This window comes from Gossypium arboreum, chromosome 4 (genome assembly GCF_025698485.1).
Source record: "Gossypium arboreum isolate Shixiya-1 chromosome 4, ASM2569848v2, whole genome shotgun sequence".
In the NCBI taxonomy this organism is placed as follows: Eukaryota; Viridiplantae; Streptophyta; class Magnoliopsida; order Malvales; family Malvaceae; genus Gossypium; species Gossypium arboreum.
In genome coordinates this window covers 3,153,877-3,181,618 of record NC_069073.1, presented here as the reverse complement: position 1 = coordinate 3,181,618, position 27,742 = coordinate 3,153,877, and the positions used below count along the sequence as shown (strand labels likewise).

The 27,742-nt window shown below is 36.7% G+C and overlaps 1 protein-coding gene across 10 annotated transcripts; it reads right to left on the bottom strand.

Annotated features, from left to right (window-relative positions):
- Nucleotides 1-13,290: 13,290 nt before the first annotated feature.
- On the bottom strand, nucleotides 13,291-26,207 carry LOC108460259 (nuclear pore complex protein NUP1-like). Of its 10 annotated transcripts, none has more exons than XM_017759695.2 (10): nucleotides 25,709-26,207; nucleotides 24,956-25,002; nucleotides 19,189-19,301; nucleotides 18,619-18,808; nucleotides 18,174-18,476; nucleotides 17,999-18,091; nucleotides 17,263-17,913; nucleotides 16,546-16,642; nucleotides 16,128-16,476; nucleotides 13,291-15,360 (listed from the first exon to the last, which is right to left on the bottom strand). In XM_017759695.2, the coding sequence occupies exons 1-10, from the start codon at nucleotides 25,992-25,994 to the stop codon at nucleotides 13,692-13,694; spliced, it is 3,798 nt and encodes a 1,265-aa protein (XP_017615184.1). In that variant the 5' UTR covers nucleotides 25,995-26,207; the 3' UTR covers nucleotides 13,291-13,691. The 10 variants fall into 10 exon arrangements, with proteins under 10 accessions (XP_017615184.1, XP_052882876.1, XP_052882874.1 ...); XM_053026916.1 differs by having other exon boundaries at nucleotides 17,515-17,913; XM_053026914.1 differs by having other exon boundaries at nucleotides 17,999-18,040.
- Nucleotides 26,208-27,742: the final 1,535 nt, after the last annotated feature.

Below are 27,742 nucleotides of genomic sequence, written 5' to 3'. Positions count from 1 at the left end.
AGAAATCAAGTCGAGCCTTGAGTAAACTTTTTTTTTTATCGAGGGCTCGACCCGAATTTGCAAAAAGAAAATTATTGTTGTTTTTCCACTATTTTGTTGTCATTTCAAAATTATATTACTACTATTTTATTGTTATTATTTGGATATTGTATAATTTTTCTTTTATTGTTAATTTTGCTACTATTCTAGAGACATTTGCTTATTAAGCTACACCTATTTTAGTATTATTTAAGTATAAAAACTTTTTAAATTTATTTTTAATTTATTGGGGAAGACTTATTTTAATGTTTTTATTATATTTGATGTATTGTATTTTTAAATTTTATTTTATATAAAAATTTTAATACAGGCGGATCAGCTCGAGCTTAGGTTTTAGCTTTTTTATTTGACACGAATTTGACAAAATTTTAGGTTCATTTTTTTGGTCAGACTGAGTCCGAACCCTGCAAAATGAGCTTAAAATTTTGCTACAACTCGACCCGACCCATGATCACGTCTAGACTAAAGTTAGTAAGAATACTGTTTTCACTTGAAAATTAATTGTGGATACATCTAATTATCTAAAGGGTAGAAATAAAAAAACAAATACAAACAATTTGCAATTACAAATAATATATTTTATAATTGTGACCCGAACCAATCAATACAATTACAATCAATATATCCATATAATTACAAAAATAACATAATGCACAAACAAAATTACAATCATAATAAATCCATAAAATTACGACAAGAATCAAACTATTACAATGCACAAATAGATGGATGGATAATGAAACTAGAATAAAATATGAATTAAGACCTTATGTATGTGTAAATACACCTTATAATATTCGAATATAAACACTCAAAAGATCAAGACTTCAATTTTTGCCAATATTACTAAAACCTCTACGATTACTCACTTAATTGTTGAACAATAATATAAAACCATCACATGTAAATTTTTAAAATAAGATTTAAAGTAAGAAAGAATCACACAAAAGTGAAAATAATAGAGTTTATTGTTGATACGAGTAATCAATAAGGAAAAGTGAATGGTGAAGAGAAGTGGCGGTTCACCTGTGACAGGCAGAGAACTAGAGTAAGGAGAAGAGCCAACAATGCAGTGTCTTGCATGGATGTATGTGTTGGCCACATGGTAAGACTGTTATAGGTCAATTGTCATCATGGAGTCATTGTGTGATCCTACTTTGACATTCTCATCCTCAAGGTCGTATGAGATGGCTGCGTGTCGGTGGTCCCTATGAGGGTGCATAGTGAGCCTTATTTAGGTTGATTCAAACAAATACGTAGAGGGTCATTTATGGGCTATCTTACATAAAGGGTCGTTACGGACAATTCTTTGCAAATGGTAGTATATGTAACACCCATAACCTGTACCCATTGTCAGGTTAGAGTTATGACATATTACTAAATAATCTAGAATAGTTAATAGTAGATAACGGCAAGTTGCCAAGTTGAATAACATAATTTTCATAAAAATACAGAACAGAATAATACATGCATTTATGGGCCTTAAATTGAGCCTGCCAGGCCTTAGAATTAATTTAGGAATAATCAGAGGTCAATTTGAAACAAATCAAAACATTCAGGAAAAATCGAAAAAATCTCATCACAAGTGTCACACTGCCATGTGGCCAGGCCGTGTGTGCAACGGCACGACCGTGTAGTCAACTGTGTACCATTTGGAACAACTCCACAGCTGTGTCATAGGTTGTGTGCTAGCCCGTATAATAATCGAATTACCCTCATATAGTTGTGTTGCAGGCCGTGTGCTAGATCGTGTTCAACTCGATAAGGGGTCACACGGACGTGTGAAAACTGCGCCTATACTGTTTTGAACATGCTCAGGACACATGCCCATATGTGTAGCCCGTATGCATCACTCGATCGTGTCCCAGGCCATGTGTGCCTAAAAGTGACCAAAACATACCATTTGTTCAACCAATTTCATAGGGACCTAAACCATTTCAAAGCACATCATTTTTTTACACCTTAAACCACATCAATAGCAACAAATCATGCTAAATATAATCATCTAAACTTAACCTAAATTATCTTTCAAATTTATATCCTATGATATCTATAGTTTTCACTTCTAAAACAAACATACAATACACCACACATATACTTTGATGTTGCTTACCACAACCTCAACAACATACTTAGTTCCAACAAAATACTATCATTCATGATCAAGCATCTAACTCAATTTAGAAACTAACATAGCATACCATGGAATATCACTAAAGTTTATCACATCAAAAGCATACCAACCAATTACATTTTACAACAAAGTCATTAGTCCTACTACATGTCATATAAGCTGAGATATTACAAAAACTACCAAAAGAGCTCTTCGAGATAGTGTGATTCCTCGATTTTGATTCGATCTCCCATCCACAAAATATATATACAAAATAGAGAACAAAACATGAGTAAACTTACTTGAAGCTTAGTAAGTTCGTTAAACCAAATGATAACCTTATCGAATTCAACAGATAACAGAACAAACTAAATAGTTAATGTAATCAAGATCCTATTCTGTCACAAGTCACAATAAGCAAGAATTGAACAATACATCAGTTTCCATTCTTGTTCTAAACATATCTTAACATGTTCTTAAGTTACTAATATCTGGTACTCTTTATTTAACCGGCCCAAAGCCTGCTAGGCACTAAGCCTATTAAATATATTGGCACTAAGCTTGCTAGGCATTAAGCCCAATATATATACACCAGCATGACGTCTGCTAGGCCCAAGGCCCGAAACAGTATAGAACACCGGCATAAAGCCTACTAGGCTCAAGGCCTGATTTAATTTCTCAACATAATTCAGTTCCACTATTGAGTTCAAATAATTCAAACAATCAATAATCACGAAACAATACATTTATTAAGATAAACAAGCAATTAAGGAAGTTAATTATAATATACTTATATAATGAACTTATCGGACTAATTTATAGTAGCAACTTAGGTACAGGGACTAATTTGCAACTTTTTTCTTCCTACGATCGTCAACATGTTCTCAATCTAAAATAACAGTTTGATTCAATTAAACAAATCAACAACAAAATTAATCCATTTTATACAATTAAGTCCCTTTTTGACACTTTACAAAATTACCCTCAATTTTTTACTTTTAGTCAATTGAGTCCCTAAGCCCAAACATGCAAATTAACCATTTTTGCCCAAATCCTATCTTAACCGATTGTTCAATGGCCTCACTACAACTCATAATTGTAATTTTTTTCATATCAAATCTTTGTAATTTCATCACTTTAACAATTTACTCCTTAAGCCATAAGTCATCAAAAACTACTTTACAAAATAGTCCTATTTAACAACCAAAATCATTAATCTTCCAGAAACTTTTAAGAATAACTCAAAATCAACAATGGCACAATGAAAAACATTTAAAAATTTTACAAATTAGTCCTTGAGTTAGCTAAATCGAGTTAATACAAGTTTAAAAACATAAAAATTATTAAAAAATGGACGAGGTTTGCTTACCTAATTGAGAACCCTAGCTAAACGAATTTTCTTCCCTTCTTCAATGGCTTAGACGTTTGGTGAAGAAGAAACAAATGAGAAAATGTTTCCTTTATTCTTTTGATTTGTTTTATTTTTAGAACTATTTACAAAATTGTTATTTCAATCATTTTATAAATGAAATTTCACATTTTAAACCTATACAACCGTCCACTCATAATTTCCTATGGCATATTTACCATACAAGTAGAGGTGATCATGGGTCGGGTTAGGGCCGGGCCAAGATAAAATTTTAGGTCCATCTACTAGGCGAGGGGCTGCCCACCAAATATGGCCCTAAAATTTTGTCCAAGCCCTACCAAATAAAATTACTAAGTTTGAGCCCTACCGCCTACCCATATTAATTTTTTTTCTTATTTTATTAAATAAAAATTCAAAAATATAATAAATCAAAAATATTTAAAACATAAAACAAATATTAAAACAAATAAAATAATACTAAAACAATTCTTAAAACAATACACAAATTAACAATATAATAAAAATAGTTATATTAAAAATTTAAAATAATTTAAAAAATAAAAAGTATATATATTAATATATAATTGGTAGGGCTGGCTCGGCCAAAAACTCTTACTCGAGGTCTGCCCGCTTTTCTAAACAGGCCTCGTTTTTTACCCAAGCCCATTTTTCTGCCTATATTTTACCCAAACCCTCCCATTTTTTGGGGGCCTTTGGGCAGGCAGCCCATGACCCATGATCAGCTCTACATACAAGTCCCTTTAGTTACCTTTATAAAATTATTTGCTAGCTTAAACTAATAGAGACCAATTTTCTCTAACTTTACGATTTAATTTTTTTCTTAATTAACCAACTAAATGTTAAAATTTCATAACCAAATTTTAGTATCATATTAATGTCCTCCTAAATATTATTTAATCAATATTTACAGATGATTACGTCAGAATTATGGTCTCGAAATCACTATTTTTGACACCACTGAAAAAAGGGTTGTTACAATATCATCCGTAGAACTGTTTTACACGAAGGGTCGCTACAGACGGTTCCTTATAGAGGATTGTGCACGGACTAAGTGAGGATCATTAGTAAATTGCCCCATATCTTGCCACATGCCATGCTAAGCTGGGAGTATAACAATTAATAATGTTATTTTAAAATTTATTTTCTTATCTATCATATACATTGTTAAAAGAAAGTATCACATAAGCATCCTTGTAAAATGTTATTTTACATATATATATTTAATTAGTATTTGATGTATTAATAATATAAAATCTCATACTAGAAATCTTTAAAGCTTTCGTAAGCTCGATTTAAACTAAAACTTGTATGCACGTACTTTGTTTGAATGATTGAGATTTAATGAATGTTTTGATAAATCTCAATTTAATTTTACATGTTTATGTTCTATTTATTACTGTAGCATGTCGTAACCCAATTCCAGCATCAGAAACAGGTAAGGGGTGTTACACATGTTTATAAAATGTAGGATACAGAAAGAGTTAACTTGACGGGTTAGTGAAGATAGAAAATTGACTAAACGAAGGAATGAGCGGATTGATAAGGGATACAAAGGAGTTCAGCAACACCGTGACGACAGTTTATAAGTCCTTTGGGTCAACACTGTGACGACAGTATATAGGTCATTCAAGGCGACATCATGTAAATGGTATACAAGTCCTTCAAGGCGACACCTCGGAAGGGGTTTATTGATTCTTCGAAATAAAAAATCCATGGTTAGCCATGGGAGGATCCAGTGGCCAGGTACATCTCATGGCAAAAATAGAGCCTGCCAAGATGACGAATAGGAAGCCTATCAGGGCATATTTAGGAGGTTACATATGACTTGCGTGGCGAGTAGTTGACAAAATGATCATGGTGTATCTGAGAACGCGGGTAAGCGGGTTGAATAGAAGAATCTGCCAAAATGTGAAGGCAAGAAAAATAGGTAAAAACATCTTAAATGTAGACATATATGAAATAAATGGATATTTCCGTAAAAGAATTTGTAAATAAGTATGGGCCATTAAGGATCTGCTAGTGTCATGGGTTGCGCATGGGAGCCCGCAACCATGACACATCTGTGTGAACTATCAAGAAGGAAGGAGGTTATTTGGCCCAATCAGACCGGGCCATTGCTTGAAGAGATTGAAGGCCCATCTACAAGTTAGACAAATATGGAAACATGATCTTACAAGATATTATTTTATAAGATTACATATCTTAGATAAGATATGTAATCTTAGAAGATATGATTTTATATTTGGTGGTAGGTGTCTTTTAATCTTAGCCATTGATGTACTTAATTTGGTACCGTTGGATTTGGAGAGGCTCAACTATAAATAAGAGACCTCTTCCCTCATTGTAAATCACTTGAGTTTTGTGCAATAAGAATTCTTGAGAGCATTCACTCAAATCTCTCTCTTGTGTTCTTATTTTCTTTGGCTTATTCTTGTCTCGTTCTTCTTTCATCTTGTTTGGCTTTAAGGTGCTTTCGTTTAAGTTGTGTTTTGGGAAGAATTCATTGAATCCTTCTTTGTAGAAGTTAATGACTTAGGCGTTTTGGAGTAAGAATCGCCTAAGGCCGCATTTGGATTGTGAGGCAAGAATCTTAAGTCCGTGATGCTTGGTACCAGAGCCGGTTCGAAAGCACTTTTGAGATATGTCGAAAGAAGTTGTTGATCGAATGAGCCAATGGAGACCCGTGGGAGGGCTAGAAAGGCTAGTCGATCGAGGATATCTTTGTCGAGCTTAGAGATTCGAGTGGTCAATCTCGAGGAGTCCGTTGGTGACATGAAGGAGACACTCAAGAGGTCCTAACCCGTATGGAGGAACCGAGGAAGATAGCAAGGAGTTTGTATTGGACTCCTCGGATCCACTTGGACAAACCGACGGGGAGGGATGAAGCTCTTGAGGCCTGTTGATCGCCATGAAAGAAGAGATTGCTTGAGCTTAAAGGGAGCTCGTAATCTGTAAGGCTGCCTGGGAAGTGGGATGTTGGCCGGGACGTAAGCAACGTCATGTGGATGTTCCAAAACCCGAAGTTCAAGGGAGTTAGGTCCGCGAGAGAAGTGGATAACTTCTTGTGGGAATTGGAGCAATATTTTCGAGCAATTGGCATTGAGGATGATGCCACCAAGGTAAACACCGCTCCATTTACTTTTCGATATTGCTCTCTTGTGGTGGAGACGAGGGTCCACGGATGAGAAACGTGGAGGAACGACCATTGGAACTTGGGAGGAGTTCCAAAGAGAGTTGAAGAAGCAGTTTTATCCACAACATGCCGAAAAGGAGGCTCGTGCTAAGTTGCGTCGGCTTACGCAACAAGGCACTGTTCGAGTTATGTTCGGGAATTCAGCGAGTTGATGCTTCAGATCTCTGACTTGAATGAGAAAGAAGCATTCTATTGGTTCGAGGATGGTTTAAAAATATGGGCAAAACAAGAGTTGCGTCGCCTAGATATCACCGAATTGACCGAAGCTATGGCAAAGGCAGAAAATTTCTATGATGGGGGAAGAAAGTTTGATAATAACGATTCTTCCAAACCCAAGTCGGGACCAAAAGACAATGGTGGGGGAAACAAGGATCAAAGGGAAAAGAGCGACGAAGGCCCAAAGTCTAGTCAAGGTAAGCCTTGGGATAGAAAAGGACCAATGAAGTGCTTTCTCGCCAAGGCCCACATAGAATAAGTGTCATTCAAAGAGAGCCGCTTTTCATGCCATGGAGGCACGCAAGGAGGCCAAGATGACACCAAAAGCCTCAATTCGATATTAGGAGGTGTCAAGAGAAGTCAAGCAATGGACTGATGTTTGTGGACATCATCGTAGTGGCAAAAGATTGAATGCACTTGTTGATACCGGTGCATCCGATTTATTCATGTCTAAAGAAATGGCAAAGGAACTGGCCTTAGAATCGAGGAAGATTCGGACGAATCAAAACGGTGAATTCGTAAAGCATTCCCATAACGGGGTGGCAAAAGGGTGGAACTCAAACTTGGCGAGTGGGCGGCAAAGCGACCATTAAGGTAATCCCACTTGATGATTACGATTTTGTAGTTGGATTAAGTTTACTTGATAGGCTTAATGCGGATATTCACCCTTCCGAGAACTACATGACAATCTCCGATGCAAATCAACGATATATGGTGAGAATGAAAAGGAAGGGAAGCATGGAGGAAAAACCTTATCGGCAATCCAATTTGCCAAAGGAGTCCGTCGAAATGAAGTCTCCTACCTAGCTACCTTGAGAGACAATATGGATGATAAATTTGAGGGAAATTCCAAAGGAAGTGGAACAGTTGCTAAAGTCATTTCAAGATGTAATGCCCATGGAGTTGCCCAAAAGATTGCCACCAAAGAGGAGGTGGACCACAAGATTGAGTTGTTGCCCAATCATCGAACCGCCAAAGAAGGGCACCATATCGAATGGCTCCACCGGAACTAGAGGAATTATGGAAGCGATTGATAGAGCTTTTAGATGTCGGGTTCATTAGACCATCTAAAGCCCCATTTGGTGCACTGTGTTATTTCAAAAGAAGCATGATGGATCTTTGAGAATGTGCATCGACTACGGGCCCTAAACAAAATCACTATAAAAATAGGTATCCCATTCCTCTTATTGTAGATTTGTTCGATCAACTTGGTAGCGAGATGGTTTACTAAGTTGGATTTGCGATCGGGTACCACCAAGTGAGAATAGCCAAGGGATGAGCCCAAGACACTGTGTAACTAGATATGGGTCCTTTGAGTTCTTGGTGATGCCGTTTGGGTTGACAAATGCTCCGGCCACATTCTGTACCCTAATGAATAAGGTATTACAACCTTTCTTGGATCGTTTTGTGGTTGTTTATCTTGACGATATTGTGGTGTATAGTAAGACGCTCGAAGAACATGTGGGCCACTTGGGGAAAGTGTTCCAAACTCTACGAGAAAATGAGCTATATGTCAAAAAGGAGAAATGTTCCTTTGCCCAACGAGAGGTGCCATTTCTAGGCCATATTGTGGGAGGTGGCACGATTCGAATGGATGAAAGTAAAGTTCAAGCAATTGCCGATTGGGAGCCACCAACCAAGGTGACGGAGTTGCGGTCTTTCCTTGGATTAACAAATTACTACCGTCGCTTCATTGAAGGCTATTCCAAGATCACTGCACCCTTGACGGACCTGTTGAAAAAGGGCAAAGTGTGGGATTGGGACCCTCGATGTAAAAAGCCTTCAACCAAGTGAAGCAAGCGATGACGAGTGAGCTCAGACTCGCATTGCCAAATTTTTCAAAGGCGTATGAGGTACGCATACGATGCTTCAGAGTATGCGATTGGAGGGTGTTGATGCAAGATGGGCATCCGATTGCTTTCGAGAGTCGAAAGCTTAACGAGACGAACGAAGATACACGGTCCAAGAAAAGAGATGACGGCAGGTGGTGCATTGTTTACGCACATGGAGACACTATTTGTTGGGTTCCGTGTTTGTGGTATTCACGATAATGTTGCAAATAGCTATTTCTTAACCCGAAAAAGTTGTCCCCCAAGCGTGCTCGTTGGCGGTTTTCCTAGCGAGTTTGATTTTACCATGGAATACAAGCCGGGGAGTGCTAACATTGTGGCCGATGCACTTAGCGAAAAATAGAATTTGCAACGATAAGCCAACCCGAGAGTCCCTTATTAGAGCGCATTCAAGAAGGACTGTCCCATGATCCCACAGCCAAAAATCTGATGGAGCTTGCTAGAGATGGAAAGACAAGGCGATTTTGGCTCGAGAGAGAATTACTATACACTCATGGGCGACGTCTATATGTGCCTCAACATGGGAATTTACGAAAAGAAGTCATGAAGGAATGTCATGATTCAAAATGGGCTGGCCATCCCGGAGTACACCGCACCTTGGCTCTATTGAAGGATCGATTTTATTGGCCTCACATGGGTGATGATGTGGAGACCTATGTGAAAACTTGTTTAATATGCCAACAAGATAAGGTTGAGTTGAAAGCCCCTGCTGGTTTGTTACAACCGTTGCCCATTCCGGAGCGCCCATGGGAGAGTTTGTCCATGGATTTTATCACAGGCTTGCCTAAATCTGATGGATTTGCGAGTATTTTTGTTGTGGTGGATAGGTTTTCGAAGTATGTAACTTTCATCCCCGCAACTAAGGAGTGTCCTGCTAAGGAGGCAGCTCGCTTATTCCTTAAACATGTGGTGAAGTATTGGGGAGTACCACAATCTATCATCAGTAATCGAGATGGGCGATTCACAGGTCGATTTTGGACAGAGTTGTTCAAGTTAATGGGCTCAGACCTAAACTTTTCCACTAGCATGCATCCACAAACTGATGGGCAAACCGAACGAGTGAATGCATTGTTGGAGACATATCTTCGACACTATGTAAGTGCAACACAAAAGGATTGGCCAAAGTTGTTGGATGTGGCCCAGTTTTCATACAATTTACAACGAAGTGGGCAACGAACCGAGTCCGTTTGAGATAGTGACGGGCAAGCACCGCTTACACCCAATGCAGATTGCAACTCGTTATGCAGATCCGAATCCAGACTTATCGATTTGCAAGGGATTGGCAAGAGCAAAACGATCTAGCTAGAGCTTGTCTACATAAGGCAAGTAAGCGCAACAAGAAATGGGCGGACCAAAATCGAAGGGACGTGTAATTTCAGGTTGGTGACCCAGTTCTTGCCAAACTACACCTGATTCTGCGACATGATGGGTTACACAAAGGGCTCGTTCGGCGGTATGAGGGGCCATTTCGAATTGTGAAGAAGGTAGGCAAGGTGGCCTACAAGCTTGAGTTGCCTGAAAAGCTTAAAGTTCATCCAAGATTCCATGTGAGTATGCTTAAGCCATTCCATGAAGATGGAGGAGACCCAAATCAAGCAAGTCCGAACGAGCACCAATGGGGTAAAAGTCGCCTATGATCGAGAGGTCGAGAACATTGAAGCGGATCGTGTGGTCGACGTAAGTACTACCGCATGCACGAATACTTAGTCCGATGGAAGGATTCCGGATAGTGAGATGAGTTGGGAACTCTTTGAAGCCTTGTGGCAATTCCAAGACAAGATAGATCGATACCATGCGGAAGACGCGACGAGAGCGTCGCTAGATTTGGTGGGGGAGAATGTCATGGGTTGCGCATGGGAGCCCGCAACCATGACACATCTGTGTGAACTATCAAGAAGGAAGGAGGTTATTTGGCCCAATCAGACCGGGCCATTGCTTGAAGAGATTGAAGGCCCATCTACAAGTTAGACAAATATGGAAACATGATCTTACAAGATATTATTTTATAAGATTACATATCTTAGATAAGATATGTAATCTTAGAAGATATGATTTTATATTTGGTGGTAGGTGCCTTTTAATCTTAGCCATTGATGTACTTAATTTTGTACCGTTGGATTTGGAGAGGCTCAACTATAAATAAGAGACCTCTTCCCTCATTGTAAATCACTTGAGTTTTGTGCAATAAGAATTCTTGAGAGCATTCACTCAAATCTCTCTCTTGTGTTCTTATTTTCTTTGGCTTGTTCTTGTCTCGTTCTTCTTTCATCTTGTTTGGCTTTAAGGTGCTTTCGTTTAAGTTGTGTTTTGGGAAGAATTCTGTTGAATCCTTCTTTTGTAGAAGTTGGGCTGACTTAGGCGTTTTTGGAGTAAGAAACTGCCTAAGGCCGCACGGATTGTGAGGCAAGAATCCTAAGTCCGTGACACTAGAGTAGGCATGTAAACCATCAATTGCAAGGAGGTAGGTAAACGGTTCTTCAGGTTTAATTTAAGTGTTCTTGAGTAAAGAAGTTGCTAGAAAATGATGGAAAGTTTGCCAAGGACTCTTTAAAACGTTGGGTGGAATAGCTGTCAAAAATAAAAAATAAAAAGTGAATGTCTATCACGATTGTCTAACATGGGGAAGTCCATTTAGAAATACCAAATATAGAAGTCCACCAATGGGAAAATCTAAGAAAGAGAATATTCCTCTAGAAACTATCTGCTATTGGGGAGTGCTTTAGTAGGATGATCCGAGGTGGGAAAGTCCCATGGGACTATCTTGCAAACATGATTTCACAATAGAAGAGAGGTGTGTATAAATCAACCAAATCTCATATTCAATATCACAAAAAAGGATGTTATATTGGGTTTTCCATGAACGAGGGTCAATGCAGGGGTTAAGTCAAAGAAGTTAATCGTTAGAGTAATATGATAATCATATGTTTAGTTAGTGTGGAATGAACATCAGGGTAGAGATCTACCGTTATGGCATAAACGATTGCAAGTCTGCTAGTAGCAAAAGTAGTCACTGAACCGTATATATGCATATATGGTTATCTTAAGAAGGCAAAACCAGGGAAGGTAAAATGAGAATCTAAGATGAAGCGGGACAAAATCAAGTTCCATAAGGAATTGCTATTTGGAAGAGCACGTTTACAATTAAATCAATGGGTAAGTCAAGCAACGATGGAAATCAAGAAAGGTAAGATGTCAACCACGCTAGAAAATCTGTGGAGTTCCCAACAACGCACAGAGAGTTTAAATTATGTGCATTTATTCTTTTTCCCTAAAAATATAGTATTTACAATGCATTGTTGTTTAGAATCTCACGAAGTCATTTTGAACTTACGATTATGCTACCATATGTGCAAGAACGAGGATTGTCAGGACAAGCCAAACTTCGTTAAATTTATGTGTTAGGCGTTGAAGTTGTTTCATGCGTAAAAGGAGCACCCTTTTAGCCTACTCCTCGAGGGTTGGATTAGTGTATAGATGCGAATTACGTTTAAAGTCAAAATGAGTGTAATATTAGGGCCTAGTACATCAAATTGATTGCAAAACTTAAAGTGCTTGTATAATAGGAGATTTATTTAAAGCTAATCTTTGAATCATGCTAATTATCATGATTTGAAATAAATTGTACAAGTAAATTCTTATATTTCTTATCTAAATTTATAATTAAGATAAGTTCGAAAGGTGAATTTGTAACTCGGATTTTGTGATACTCAATACCCGAACTAGGCAATCGAGTTGGGTATAAGGTGTTACATCACCACCGATAACAATGACTAATCACCTTACCATAACTGCTCTCCGAAGAGATAAACAGTTAACCATAAAATGTGCTTCATTTCTATGAGTGATGATCGGATTTTGTTCATTTCTATGAGTGATGATCGGATTTTGTGCTCGAGTTCCCATTACTATCCTCAATGAGAGCACCAACACCTACGAGAACTTGAAATTTGATTTGAGAAAAGAAACAAGAAAAAAGGAAAGAAAGAAAACGGCTAAACGAGAAGAGAGAGAATTGGAGGGGAAAATATTATTCAATAACCAACTTGGATAATTCTATTACATCAGATTAGAAATGTCTAATCCTTAAATTTCTTTTAACTCCCTCTCATAAACTAAACTGGCGATTTAATGACTCGTTCACTCTCCTCATGTACCCCTACTAGATTTCCTTCTGGTAGCATGCCCATAACAGTACCCCAAAAGGAAAAAGAAAAAAAAACTTGCCATTGTGGATTGTGTTAATCCTTCATCTTCTGTGTGGCCTAGTGCCAAACTCTTTGCCAAAAGGAAAATGCAGCTAAAGCATAATGGAATACAGAAGTTTACTATAAGTAATTTTCATGACAGACATCCATTTCTCATATCACGATTGCTGACCTCTACATTGTAGCCTTCCTATGATTTTCCTCGTAAAAGTAGATCTGACACTACTGTTGTTGACATATTTTTTTAAAAAAAACCATTCATTATTTTGATACAATAATAAACCTTCTGAAGAAAACGAGACTCTAAAAATAAAAAATTCATAATCATTTCCACAGTTTTTTTATATTACATATGATTTGGGTACAAAAAACAAGGTAGAAAGCACAATTGCTAAAACCTGAAAAACTATCAGCTAATTAATACTAAAAGCAGTACACAGTTCCAAATGTCTCAAATTTCACTAGGAAGAACATACAAAATTGTGACGACCTTCTGGCGGCAACACAAAGAAATGATGAAAACTGTAACTGGAACAAGCATAAACAGCACCATTTTTAAAAGTTTGAAAGTACCAGTCAAAGCCGCTACCAGCACCAAACTATCTCAGATGGCTGCCACATGCAGCAACTATCAGCAGCTCTTATACCATTCACATTAAGTTATTCAATCAACCATGAGCAACTATCAGGAGCTCTTATCTCTTCGCTGCTTGCGGACCTTCACAAATTTTCTGGCAGACTTATCACTGCCACCGGTGCCCAATGAGAAGCTCCCTCCAGCACCAAATTCAACACTACCAGAAGCCAGAAATGGAGATGGATTCTGTGGTGCGCCAATGCTTGTTTGGCCTCCAAACTGGACAGAACCTGCTCCTGATGGGTTTGATGCACCAAAAACAAACCCAGAAGCAGGTGATGAGATTGGCTGTTGACTAAATGTCACAACAGTCGGTGAAGCCTGAACTGTGTCCTCTGCCATACTATCTTCCATTTGATCATTATTACTAGAGGGTGTTGACCCAAACACCAAGCCCGGACTAGTGTTACCAAACACAGGCTGTGATGGAGTAGCAGCTGCTGCCGAAGTGAAAGAAAATATGGAACTTGAGGAGGCACCGGTGGATAACCCAAAGATAGTAGGTGCAATGCTAGGAGCACTAACAGAAGTTGATGATCCAAAGGAAAATCCCGATGATGACCCAAATGTGGGTGTCTTGGGGGCTTGCCAATTGGAACCAAATGCACCACCAGCAATGCCACTGCTAGAGCTCAGAGAGTTGGTTTCTAAAGAGGAAGAACTTATTCCAAAACTTGCACCTGAACTAAAAGGTTTAGCCACTGATGCTGATGACCCAAAAATTGAACTGCCAGAGGAAAAGGTTGCATTCCCAGCCAATCCAAAGGATGGAGATGATGCAGATGAAGAGAACTGAATAGGTGTGCTATGGGTTGAGGAACCAATGCCAGTTCCTGCTGCGGATCCTTGGTTATCAGCAGCATTAAAAGGATTTAAACCCTGAGTCAGTGCAGTAGATGTGGGTGCAGCTGGAGCACCAAATCCAAAGATGTTGCTTCCAGAGCCCGTGATTGCAGATTTAGTGGAAAAAGTACTATTTCCTGTACCAGCTACTGGCAAAGATGTACCCCCAAAAATGCTACTACCTGTGCTTATAGTTGAATATGAACTGCCAAAGATACTACTGCCTGTGCCCATCACTGTGGTAAATGTGCTGCTGAAAAAGCCACTTCCAGAGTTTGTAATGGTGGAAGATGTACCACTGAAACTGCTATTTCCAGAGCTCGTGAATACAGCTGTTGTACCAGTAGTGCTGCTCACAGCACTACTTCCAGAGCAAGTAAAAGCAAACGTACTACTGGAAGGGAAAATCCCTACATTGCCAAGACTTGTATCCTGGGTCTTAGATTTGGTTGCTTCCCCTGAAGTTGATGGGTCCCCAGAGGATGAAAACTTGAAAACAGGTGAAGCTGTAAAGGAAGGGATTGAAGTCCCCACAGAGGGGATGCTGGTATGGCATATAGTGGGATTCACAGTTGCACTTGCAGAAGTGGTGGCAGTAGCAGGAGAGTCATTATTGGTGGCAGTTGCACTGGATGAACTTCGACCATTAATTGGGACTAGAGAAGCCACTGGTGAAGAGAATGAAAAAGAACTAGAAGAAAAAGACCCATTATTTACAGCAGAACCATCTGCTGAGGCACCAAACTTGAAGTTAGATGTTGAAACAGCAGAGGTGAGTGCAGTTTCAGGTGTCCTAAAGATCCCATTCATAGTGCTTCCTCTATCAGTTTTTTCTGACAAGTGATTGGTTACACCAGGAGCTGTAGTGGCGAAGCTGAACATAAAGCAACAAAGCATTTAAAGAATATTATTTAAGGGACATCACATACGCACAGGCACACAGACATCTATATACTGATAAATCAACTTATTGAGAAGGTGCATTTTGTGATTATTAGCAGAGAGAAAGAGGGGAAGTGACTAGAGATACCAAACAACATCTGGCTATAGAATATAAAGCAGCAAAGTTTTAAAGAATAACATACAAGAAACCATATACATTGATCAATCATAGTATTGAGAAGAAGCATTTTTGAGATTGTTAGCAAAATGAAAGGGGCAAGTGACTAGTGACAAATAATTATAATAAGGAACTCTAAAGAGTGGTTCAGTTAATCTACAAAACACCCAATTATTTTTGTTGGCCAATATGCATGGTTTCCTAATGATCCCATGTCTATTGTTGAATACTTAAATACTGAGAAGTAGAGAGTTTGACACCATCTCCTTTCTTACTAGTAAAGATACATCTAATTAAAAAGTTAAAAATGACAGGAATTAAAGAGAAAAGGTTAGATTCACCCCTAAATCCCCTCCCATCCTGTTATAAGAAACCCGAACATGGTAGGGTAATTCTAATTCTTTTACTCCCTTCCAATCAACTAACCAATAGTCTAAGACATTTGACCCACTATTAGTAATCCTATAAACAATCCTACATTGGAGGTATAGAAAGAAAGAAAGAAAGAAAGAAAGGGGAAGAGAAGACCCAAGTAAAAAGCCTTCCAAACAAGAGAAATTGATTAACAGATATACACCAACCTGCTTGAGTAATCTAGTTCTTGGTCTGAACTTTTGGCAAGCTTAACACCTGAAGATCCAGTAATAGATAAAACCTCACCAACATTTCTAGAGGCAAAGCCAAATGTGGTAACAGCAGCATCTGACGGCACTGGTGCAACTTTCTCCACAATGCTAACCATAGGAGAAGCATTTGATACTGTAGAGAAAGCATCTTCTTTGGCTGCTTGAGTTGACTGAGATCCCAAAAACGCTGACTGCACAGATGAGTTGGCCACCTGTACTACTGGAAAAGTAATACTGGAATTCTTTTCAACAACTGGAGATCCATTAGATGTTCTCATTCCAGGATTTCGATTGACTGCAGCACCTGATATAGGCATAACTTCAGAAAATATAGAAGGCTTCTCTACGACAGTTTCAGGAGCAGCACGCTTACTTCCGTTAACAGAATTATCTGCCCTTTCCCTCCATTCACCAAATCTAGCAGGTGTGGCTCCAATAGAATAGTCACCATCATCCAGATCCAGATAATCCTGTGACAGAGACCATAAGCATTAACCAAAACAGCATAGGAACCAAAAAGGAAAAAACAGAACAAAACAGTGAAGCTTCTAATCATGCTCTCTTAATCAGAAGTAATGCTTTGGTTGCCTTTGCCAAGAAATCAAAAGCGTTAAAAATGAAAGAAGACAAACATGTTGGTTTTAGTAATATTCCTAATTAAAATTTATTTAGCAAGTATTTTATTACAACTAAAATCCTTAATTTTAGTTTCTTATTCTACAAGAATAAAATACTATCTAACTTGTATTTAAGGGGACAATTTTAGTTATAAAATAAGACAGAAATCCTACTAATTTATAGAGGCTTAAGACAAGTTCCATATATTATTAATCATAGGTCCTTTATGAGGTAAGTATCAATGCAAGGGTAAAGTGTTATCAATCAAAGCTGGTATTCCCTTAAATCTATAACTCATGAATGTAGCAAGTAAGCATGATAGATCCTTATCATTTGGACTTTTAAATAAAATATATAGCACTTGATATGCAAACTAAGGAATTTTGATTATAAACAATTGCTCTAATATCACCAAAAACTCATAGCAGAATATGACATGACAAATATTATCCGTTTACCAATTACCACATACCTCATGTGCACTCATCTGAAAAGCCTGACTCTTTTCCTGAGATAACTGTATGACAGACTTGATACCACTGGAATCAGCAGCTCTAACACTAGGCCTATTATCCTTCATTAAACTATTACTATCTACACCATTTACTGCAGGAACTTGCTTGTCAGGGAGAGAAACCAACGTTGAGACATTTTTTTTAACCTTATCATGCTTGTTAGACACGGAGTCTTGAAAATCAGTCAATACAATGCGAGAACCACTCACCTTACTTGAATCATGCACGTTCTCCAGAAATTTTGAAGAATCTACATTCGAAAGGTTTTTACGAGCCTGCCCACGTAGCATAGATGGTGACAACATAGAGGGTGATTTTTCCCCTGGGGAGACCAACATTTCCAGTTGCTGGAATATTTTTGAAGCCATCTGACTGGACTTGGATGGAACAGTGGTAAAACTTATGCCAGGACTGCTGTTACCCCCAGTCTCAGCTAGAGTATCTAAACCAGCTGAACTAGTGCCAACCACATGCACAGATAGAGGGGCAGCAGAAGCAGGTAAAGTCAAGTTTCTTGAAGAAAAGAGATTTGATTTTTGACGAATCCGCCGAATTGGGCCAACTGATCCTATATCATTGTCTAATACTGAACTCCTGCGCTTCAAAACCTGAGAAGGAAAGAAACATATCCATTTAATGATAATTCTATAGATAGAGAAATCCTGAAAGAGAGATAGGATCCTGAATCAGTACCCCCTGCCCGGAGCCAGAAATTCTATTGTGCTCCCATGTACCCTGAGATGACAATAAAGGTCCACCAAAAGCATCATTATCAGTGCCAGCACTCTACGGAATGAGTAAACAACTAGAATAAGACAAATGATAAACAAGCAAAAATACAAGGGAGAAGATTGTCAAGCGCATCAACCTTGATGAGAGTTGATGAGTTAACTCTGGAATAAGGTGTTCGTGCCATACTATATATCGCAGACCTGCCCCGTGATCTTGGGGTCATGAAACTGTTTCCAGGACTCCCAACATGGCCAGAAGATCTTGGCACAAGTGACATCATGGAAGACTTAGAAGGGAAGATTCTATTGCTCGGTGAAGATAAATCTCTCCTAGGCACTTGATTTTGTAATCCATGCATTGATGTGGATACCTTTGAAGGCCTACTACCCATGTAAGCTTTTGCAAGCTCAGCAGGTGAAGCAACATCCTCATCAGGAACCTGCATAACCATGTGAGTTTTTTTTTTTTTGTGTGTGTGTGTGTGTGTGTGAGAGTTTATAAAATTAAAATTATGCAGAGTAAAGAACATTTGAGGGTATGTCAACTAAAAAGCAAAATGAAGGAAAGAAGCTTTTCCTTACAGTTGATCTGGCAACAGGTGTTGAAATAAGATGGTTCTCAGTGCCATTTTCTCTAACTGGGGTCTCCAGAAAATCTTCTTTCTTGTCATGTGATACCACTGGGATCATTTCAGACTTCTTTTCTTCATTAACACCAGTAATATCAACTGTTCTTGAACGCAGTAAACTTGTCAAAAGATCAATTTCAGATCTGAAACAGATTAATAATATTCATCATCTATAGCATCAAGCTGAAGCAATGAAGGAAAATCATAAAGCATCACAACGCGTCTACAGATTGGAAAATAGATAGCACAACAATCAACTACAAAGATTGCAAGTATAACAAGAATTTGCAAATTGAAGTGATTCAATCCAACTCATGCTCTCAGCCCCTCTTCCAGTTAACGGAAACTGGAAGAAAGAGGAACTACAGAATCCTAAAGCATAGAAGCACACAAACAAATACAAAAAGTTAAATTATCACAAACAAGCCAAATTAATTTGGCAAAGTTCCCTTGAAGCAAAATGGCACAAATAACCATGCATTTTAACTTAACATCAACACGATACAAGTTCAGATCATCTTGCCTGGTAAAAGTCTTCTGCTTTAAAATTTCCTCAAGTTCAGCAACTCCACCTTTATCGGAATGATTAGTGGGATTCTCGCATTCTATGATGTCTCCTTGCACAACAGGAGGAACCTTAGTGGAAAAATGCATATAAAACAACAAAGCATATAAGTTGGGTTCATCAAATAGAAAATTGCATGGGGGGATGTTCTACATAAAAAAATCATAAAACAAAGGTACAGATACATAGCCTGAAAGCAGCATCTGCAGTTAACAATGAATAAAGGTAACATGAGAATTAAGGGCAAAGTCTGTCCCAAAGATTTAGTGCATGTGGGTGAATGTTATATTGCTCTAAGTAAAATGTAACAAACCAAGAAAAAAATGTCAGTTTTAAAAAGAATATAAAAGCTCTCAGTTTCATGCACAGTGCTTTGGGGAATAGAGAAGAAAATGTTACATGAAAAATAAGAACAAATAGATTTCATTGGTTCAAACAAAGTATAAAATACAAGTATACAACGTTATTTTTTAAACTTAAGTTAAGAAAGTGGATTTGACTTAGTTTGCTATAGTAAATTGTGAAGATAGTGTTCGCAATCCATAAAAATTAATTAATGATCCGATACATCTATGTATTTGAGAGGGTATAAGTATAATTTTGTATTCCCCAGTTCACATATATTCACTTCAACTTATCCCTAAGCAGAGAAGCAACAAGTCCATGCATTTGAAACAATCAAGTCAGTCATGCTTTTATGCAATCCATCAAGCAATTTATATTACAACTTGAAATCTAGATCCCTTCTTTAACATTCAACTTGCCAAATGCAACCAGGAAGCACTGCATTATTAGACTATTGCACCAAAAGTAAAGATAATACAACCACATAGCATTTTCTACATATACAAAGAATATATTCTAGTTCTATTTGTTCAAAGTCAGCACTACAATGGGTTCTTTGTCTTTGTATGCTCAAAAAACCAAGAGTTTTTTGATTAAATAGGGCCAAGACCTTGACCGAATCCTATCTATTTTTTTCAAGACTTGATTCCAAATAAAACTATATACTAGAATATAGTATAACATCCAGCTTTCCAAACTGACATAAATTGAAAATTTCCTCTACATCGAAATATGTTAAGAACAGGCTTTTTCTATTCCGTCTTATTCATAAGAAATTACATAAATATTTATACACATAGCAAGCCTAACTTAGGAAACTCTATACTAGAAAACAAACTAACTCTAGGGATGCTGTCTAAAAAAAACAGCCTTAAAGTTAGGGATAGTAATCAGTAAAATATTTACAGAATCCTATCTGATACACTTAAATATTCCTTAATTAGTAAACTATAATCTGACACTCCCCTCAAGCTGGGAAGTGGATATCATCCATTCTCAGCTTGCTTACTAGTTTTTGAAACAACTTTCCAGACAACCCTTTGGTAAGTATGTCTGCTAGTTGACCATCAAGGGACACAAATGGAGTGCAAATTAAGCCACTGTCCAGTTTTTCCTTTATAAAATGTCTGTCAACCTCAACGTGCTTCGCATTTATCATGTTGAACTGGATTATGTGCAATATTGATAGCAGACTTATTATCACAATACAACTTCATTGGACCTTCCCACTTGATCTTCAAATCTTCCAAAATAATTTTTAGCCATAATAGCTCACAAATTCCAAGAGCCATCGCCTAAATTCAGCTTCTGCACTAGATCTAGCCACAACATTCTGTTTTTACTCCTCCAAGTCACAAGATTGCCTCCTAGGAAAGTGCAATAGCCCGAGGTTGATCTTCTATCAACCATAGACCCCTGCATAATCTGCATCAAGATAGGCTTCAAGGGTTAAATTCTCCCCTTTTAAATAGGATTCCTTTACAGGCGTGCCCTTTAAGTCTTGTAGAATTTGATACATAGCTCTAAGATGTGATTCTTTGGGGTTGTGCATAAACCGACTTACAACACCGATCGCATAGGCAATATCCGGTCTGGTATGAGACAAGTAAATGAGCTTCCCACAAGTCTTTGATATGAACTTTTATCAATCGCCGCATCTTCTAGTGCATCTCCAAGTCTGTGATTCACCTCTATGGGTGTGTCTGCTGGTTTACATCCCAACTTGCTGTCTCTCAACAAATCAACTATGTATTTTTGCCGAGATATGAAGATTCCTTCCGAGAGTGTGCCACTTCAATACCAAGGAAATATTTTAACTTTCCGAGTTCTTTGACTTCAAATTCTTTTACTAGGCATTTCTTTAAATTCTCCATTCCTTCCAGGTCATCACCAGTCACTATAATGTCATCTACATAGACCAATAAAGCAGTCACTCCCCCTGAAGATGAGTGTTTTACAAACAAAGTGTGATCTCCTTGACTCTGTTTATACCCCAACTTGAGCATTACTTTGGTAAATCTTCCAAACCAAGCCCTCGGGGACTGTTTTAGTCCGTACAAAGCCTTTTTAGTCTGCAAACTACCGTCTCAGTATTTGGACCGAATCACGTGGAACATCCATATAGACTTCCTCCTCAAGATCACCATGTAAAAGGCGTTTTTATGTCAAATTGCTGTAATTTCCAGCCTCGGTTGGCAGCTAGTGACAACAACACTCTCACAGTGTTCATCTTTGCAACAGGGGCAAATGTCTCAAGGTAGTCTACTCCATACATTTGAGTGTCCCTTTAGCAACCAATCTTGCTTTGTACCTCTCCAAAGAACCATATGATTTATACTTCACTGTGTACACCCAATGACATCCCATCTGGTTTCTTTCCTCTCGCAATTTCACCAAGTCCCATGTCTTATTTTTTCAAGAGCTTCCATTTCAACCTTCATGGCATTTTTCCAATTCTCATCTTCTAATGCCTCGGATACTGTTTTGGGAATGGAGATAGAATTTAGGCTAGTAAGAAAGACTTTGTGGTTATGGGACAAATTTTGTAAGACAAAAATAAGTACAAGGGATGTTTTGTATGTGCTCTAATCCCTTTTCTAATAGCAATGGGAAATTCATCTAAATTTTCAGTAGTAGGTTCAGCAATTACCTCAGGTTGTATAGGAGGAGAAGATGATTGAACTTGCAACGGTGCCTTCTTCCTTAAGTAAACCAGTAAAGGACGAGTAGTGTCCTGAATCCCTCTTTGTGATTTGGGTGTATTAGGCTCTGTTTCAGGTTGCTGGACAGGAGCTGGAATGTGAGTGTTTGGTTGCTGGACGGGAGCTGGAATGTGAGTGTTTGGTTGCTGGACAGGAGCTGGAATGTGAGTGTTTGGTTGCTGGACAGTAGCTGGAATGTCAAGAAGAAAGAATTCTCTGTCCTTATCTTCTGTGAATAAGATCTCCCCCTGAAGATAAGGACGAGTAAAGAAATTCTCTTGTTCTGCAAAAGTAACATCCGCTGATACATAAAATTTTTTTGTGGCTGGATGATAACATTTGTACCCCTTTTGAATGGAAGAATAACCGAGAAAGACACACTTGATAGCTCGTGGATCAAATTTTCCTCTATTTTGAGAATGTACAAGTACAAAGGCAACACAACCAAATATTTTGGGAGAAAGGCTACTTGAAGTACTAAAATCAGGAAAGAATTTTGCTAGAACTTGCATAGTACTTTGAGATTCAAGGACTTTTGTAGGCAATCTATTTATCATATGAGTAGCAGTTAAAACAGCCTCCCCCCAGTATTGTTTAGGGACATTTTTTTGGAACAAGAGGGCTCTTGTAATAGCTAAAATGTGACCATTTTTTCTTTCGGCAACACCATTTTGTTGGGGTGTGCTAACACAAGATGACTCATGTATAATGCCTCCTTCTTGGAAATATGGTGAGAGAAACTGATTGAAATAGTCCTTGGCATTGTCTCGACCTAAACCTTTTATTTCAGCTCCAAATTGTGTTTTGATCATGTTGTAAAAGGTTGGAAAGACAGACCTTACATCAGATTTCTTTTTAAAAGAAAGATCCAAGACACACGGATACAATCATCAATAAAGGATACAAACCACCGAGCCCGAAATATTTGAAATAGTGGATGGTCCCCAAACATCACTATGAATAAGAGTAAAAGGAGCGGATGTTCTTTTATTGCTTACCGGAAAAGAGGTACGTTTATGTTTTGCAAGTTCACAGACATCACAATGGAATTTTTCAATAGTTAATCCTTTGAACAATGAAGGAAACATAATTTTAAGGACTCTAAACGATGGATGACCAAGGCGGAGGTGATGGAGCCAAATTTGGTTTTTATTGGTTTTAATAGATTCGGATATGAAAGATAATGGTGAGGAATTCAGAGCACTAACTTCTCCACTGGATTCCTCAAGATAGTATAGGCCATTTACTTCCTTAGCATGTCCAATCATCCTCCTCGTATTTCGTTCCTGAAAAAGACATCGATTGTGATAGAAAACCACACTACAGTTAGAGTCTTTGGTAATTCTTTGGATGGATAGAAGATTGGTAAATAATTTTGGAACATGAAGGACATTTTTAAGAGTAAGGGTTTTGTTTATAACAATATCACCCTGACCAGCCATGTGATCACAGAACCATCGGCTACTGTTATCTTTCTACTACTAGGACAAGGTATATATGAAACAAATTTTTGTGAGGAGTGGGTCATGTGGTCTGTAGCTCTGAGTCAATGACCCAAGAACTTTTGTGGGTATATCCGAGATTTTAGAATTTTGAGAAGAGGATATACCTGAAAAACCAAACCACTAGTACCTATTGAAGGAGATTTTTCCAATGATCCCAGCAGATTCTTCAACTTCTCAATTTCTTCTTTCTTGAACTCAACAGATGATTCTTGAGAATTCCTTCTCCAGCTTTGCTGGTTTTGACAGTTTCAGCCATGTTTCTTTTGAACAAATTCTACAGGCTTGAGGGTTGATCGGGAATGAGAAGAAGTTGCGGACAAAGAAAAAAATCCCAGAATTTGAGCTAAAAAAACGGCTCGGATACCATGTTAAGAACAGGCTTTTTCTATTCCGTCTTATTCATAAGAAATTACATAAATATTTATACACATAGTAAGCCTAACTTAGGAAACTCTATACTAGGAAACAGACTAACTCTAGGGATGCTGTCTAAAAAAAACAGCCTTAAAGTTAGGGATAGTAATCAGTAAAATATTTACAGAATCCTATCTGATACACTTAAATATTCCTTAATTAGTAAACTATAATCTGACAAAATACAATTTTGATGCTATGTTTGAGAGCATAATTTTAGAAACTGGATTTGGATTTGGTTAGTTATAATAATTTAGGAGGCTATGTGCACACAATACATAAGAATTAGTTAGGGATCAATCCCACTTATGCGTTTGAGAGAGTATAAAAAGATGGATTTTAGATTCCCTATTTCACATAGGTACATCAAATTTATCCTTAAGCAGTGAATCAATAAATCCATGCATTTGAAAATAATCATGACAGTCATTCTTTTATGCAATCCAACAAACCATTTATACTAAAATCTAAAATCCAGACCCTTCTTTTAAATTCAACTTCCTGAATGCAATTTGGAAGTACTGTACTCTTAGATTTTGGCACCCAGCGAAGATAATACTACCATATGAGATTTTCTACACATAATTATAAGGAAGAAAGAAATTATTCTAGTTCTATATGTTCAAGGTTTGAAAATCAACAGGTTTTCATTTTTCAGGCAAAATATGTTTAAAAATATAAAAAAGAAACAAATTACACAGAGATGCATTAATAAAGCTATCAGGAGGCTAAAAACATCAAGGTTTAACTAATACTTACTGTTGAAGTTGTGTCCAGTTGATTCTCCGTTGGTTCCCGATTAGTCTCTGACAAGATTATTATATAATCAACATCACCAAAAAAAAAACTACTTTACCGTAATTTAAACTTCCAACATGCCTGAAATAATAAAAAAAATCATAAAAAGATTATATAGTAATGTCCTATTTATAGCTTATTCCTTGTTATCAAATCCTGATCATTAATTTGAAAAAGGAATAGAAGTAAAACACTGTACATGGTTAAGCATATTTCACATGTTCCTGTCTGCAGTTCATTAACATATTTTTCCAGTACGCATTAATTTCACGCTACAAGCAACATTGCGTAATCGGGGAATGGTTTTAATCTATATTCGTATTCTAGGGAGTAATTCTCCATTTTAAACGAAGCATATATCAACTAATAAGAAATATTTTACACCAAAAAGAAAACAGTGGAAGGAACTGTTTTCATTTCAGTAACAACAGCATAATTATAACTGTTATAGAAAGAATTCTTATCCGTAAGAAACAATTTCTTCTACTTGGACTTTCAAGTCGAATAAGTAAAACCCTAACTCCTAAAATTTTTTCTATACCAGAAACAAAAAATTCCCTAACTAGATACTATAAAGTGCCACTCCAAACCCCAATAATAAAAGCAACCCAACAAAACCAATTTTCACAAAAATGCTCCAAGTATTTTATTTTTTTACTTGCTCCCTGTATTTTAATTTGGGAATCAATAAAAGAGAAGCGAGGAGAAACTAACCAGAGTCCAGCAGTTGCGGTGTAGGAGGTGGCGGAGGAGGGAGGCGCTTCGTAAAGACGGAGGCGAAGAGCCTGTGAGCACTGGAAGTAACAAGCCTCCGCGCTGGATCCACCAATTTCGATAACCAACCATTTTCATTGCTGGAACCGCTGGGGTTTCTTATTGGGATCGGTGGTCGATCGTATGGCGTAGTTTTTGTTGTTCTCCGAAACAGCCGTTTTTTGAATTTTCCACCTGCTCCTTGTGCGCCGTCGTAGGGGTTCCCCTCCTCACGCGCCGTCGCCATCAGATAAATAGAAAAGGGGATATGAATGTAAGGGTTTAGGATTTGGGGGAAATTTCTTAAAAAAAAGAGAGCAAGTTCGGTTAATTAGGGTTTTTATATCTCATATAAAGGGCGCTCCTTTTACGACCCCTGTCAAAATAAACAAACAAAGCTTTTTGTTTTGAGATTTTATGAGAAGGGTCAATTTCAATTTTAATCCCTATAATATACCTGAATTTCAAATTTAGTTTTATACCTCAATTTATATGATTCATAGTCATACTAAATATGCAATTTTTCTAATTATATATCAATAATCATGTTTTAATTTACTTTTATTTTATACTAAAATTTAATATTAAAATTTCTCTATTTTAATTTTTAACATAATTTGCATAGCTTTTACTTTTTAGAATATATAATAATGGTAAATTTTAATTATAGTAATTTATGCTATTCTCAAATTTAAAATTTAATTTCTATATTTTAATTTTTAATATTATTTGATATTTTAATTTTTAATATATTTAATTAATATTTTTTATTTTGATTAAAATATTGACATAAATTTTTAAGAATTAGCAACATTGTTAAAGATATTTTAAATTCAAATTATTAAAATGTCTTTTTGTTACATAATTATCAATTAAGTAATATTTTTTAGTTTGATATATTACTAAAGCGAATTTAATGAAGTTGCCCTGTCCTTAAAATATAAAAATCATTTAATATAATTTAATATAAAATATTATTTTAAAATTTTAGAAAATATAAAATAAAATATTTTAATATTTTAAATATTTTATATTTAAATATTATTTTTATAGGAAATATTATTCTTTAATATTAAATTAATGTAAAATGAATTAAAAATGTTAAAAGGCATGTTTGTCATTCGAGTTTTTTTATTACATATTTATTCCTCTCAACTAAACCCATAAATACTATTACAATACTAATTCTATTTCATTCAACATAACCACTATTATGCCTATTAAATTCCATTACAATCTTATTTTATTCTTATAGAATGGTTATTCCATTACGTCTTTATTCCATTTTAATGAACCAAACGCTATAAATATTTTAGTAAATCCTTGAAATTTTGGTGAGTCCTTAGAAATTTTGTTATATCAAAATGTTGACTTCTAGTATGGGTACTCTAAAGAAATATTTAGAATTATCAGTATACCCTTAAAAACATTGATAAATCTTTAGAAATTTTGGTAAAGCCTTATAAATTTCGGAAAACCTTTAGATATTTAGAAATATTGGTAAAACCCCGTATATTTTGTTAACTTAGAATTTTTTTGTAATGTATGTATCAAAATTCAAATTTATACCAAAATTAGTTTCTAATCCTAAATATTATTCATTTACGAATAAAATATATTGTATTTTGTTTATTATATATTGATTTTCATATCATCTTATTTGGAGGTGGTTAGAGCTCTCCATGTTGGTGTGTTGGTGGATTCAAGAATTATAGGGTTCAAAAAGGTTCAATGAATTATAAGAACTGAAGGACGATGGTTGATTAGATATGTTCCTAGAGAAGACAATCTAATTGTTAACTATTTGACTAAGTTGAGTTTAAGATGGAAAATAGGCTTACAAGTTTACGATGACGTCCCTAATGAAGCATTAAGAGTTCTACATCAAGATAAAATTATATTTGATTAGTATAATTATTGTAAATCTTAAAGGTAAGTATGTATAGAATTTAAATCTCTCGAGACTTTTTTAATGTAGATGAAAATTAATCATCA

What these genes read in the sequence shown, in the direction of transcription:
- LOC108460259 (XM_017759693.2), bottom strand. Translation starts at nt 25,994, where the DNA reads ATGGCGACGGCGCGTGAGGAGGGGAACCCCTACGACGGCGCACAAGGA. An exon ending in AACTGGACACAACTTCAACA is followed by an intron (nt 19,302 to 24,955) that starts GTAAGTATTAGT and finishes TTTTCCACTAAG; the next exon opens with GTTCCTCCTGTTGTGCAAGG. An exon ending in ACTCATCAACTCTCATCAAG is followed by an intron (nt 18,092 to 18,173) that starts GTTGATGCGCTT and finishes CTCATTCCGTAG; the next exon opens with AGTGCTGGCACTGATAATGA.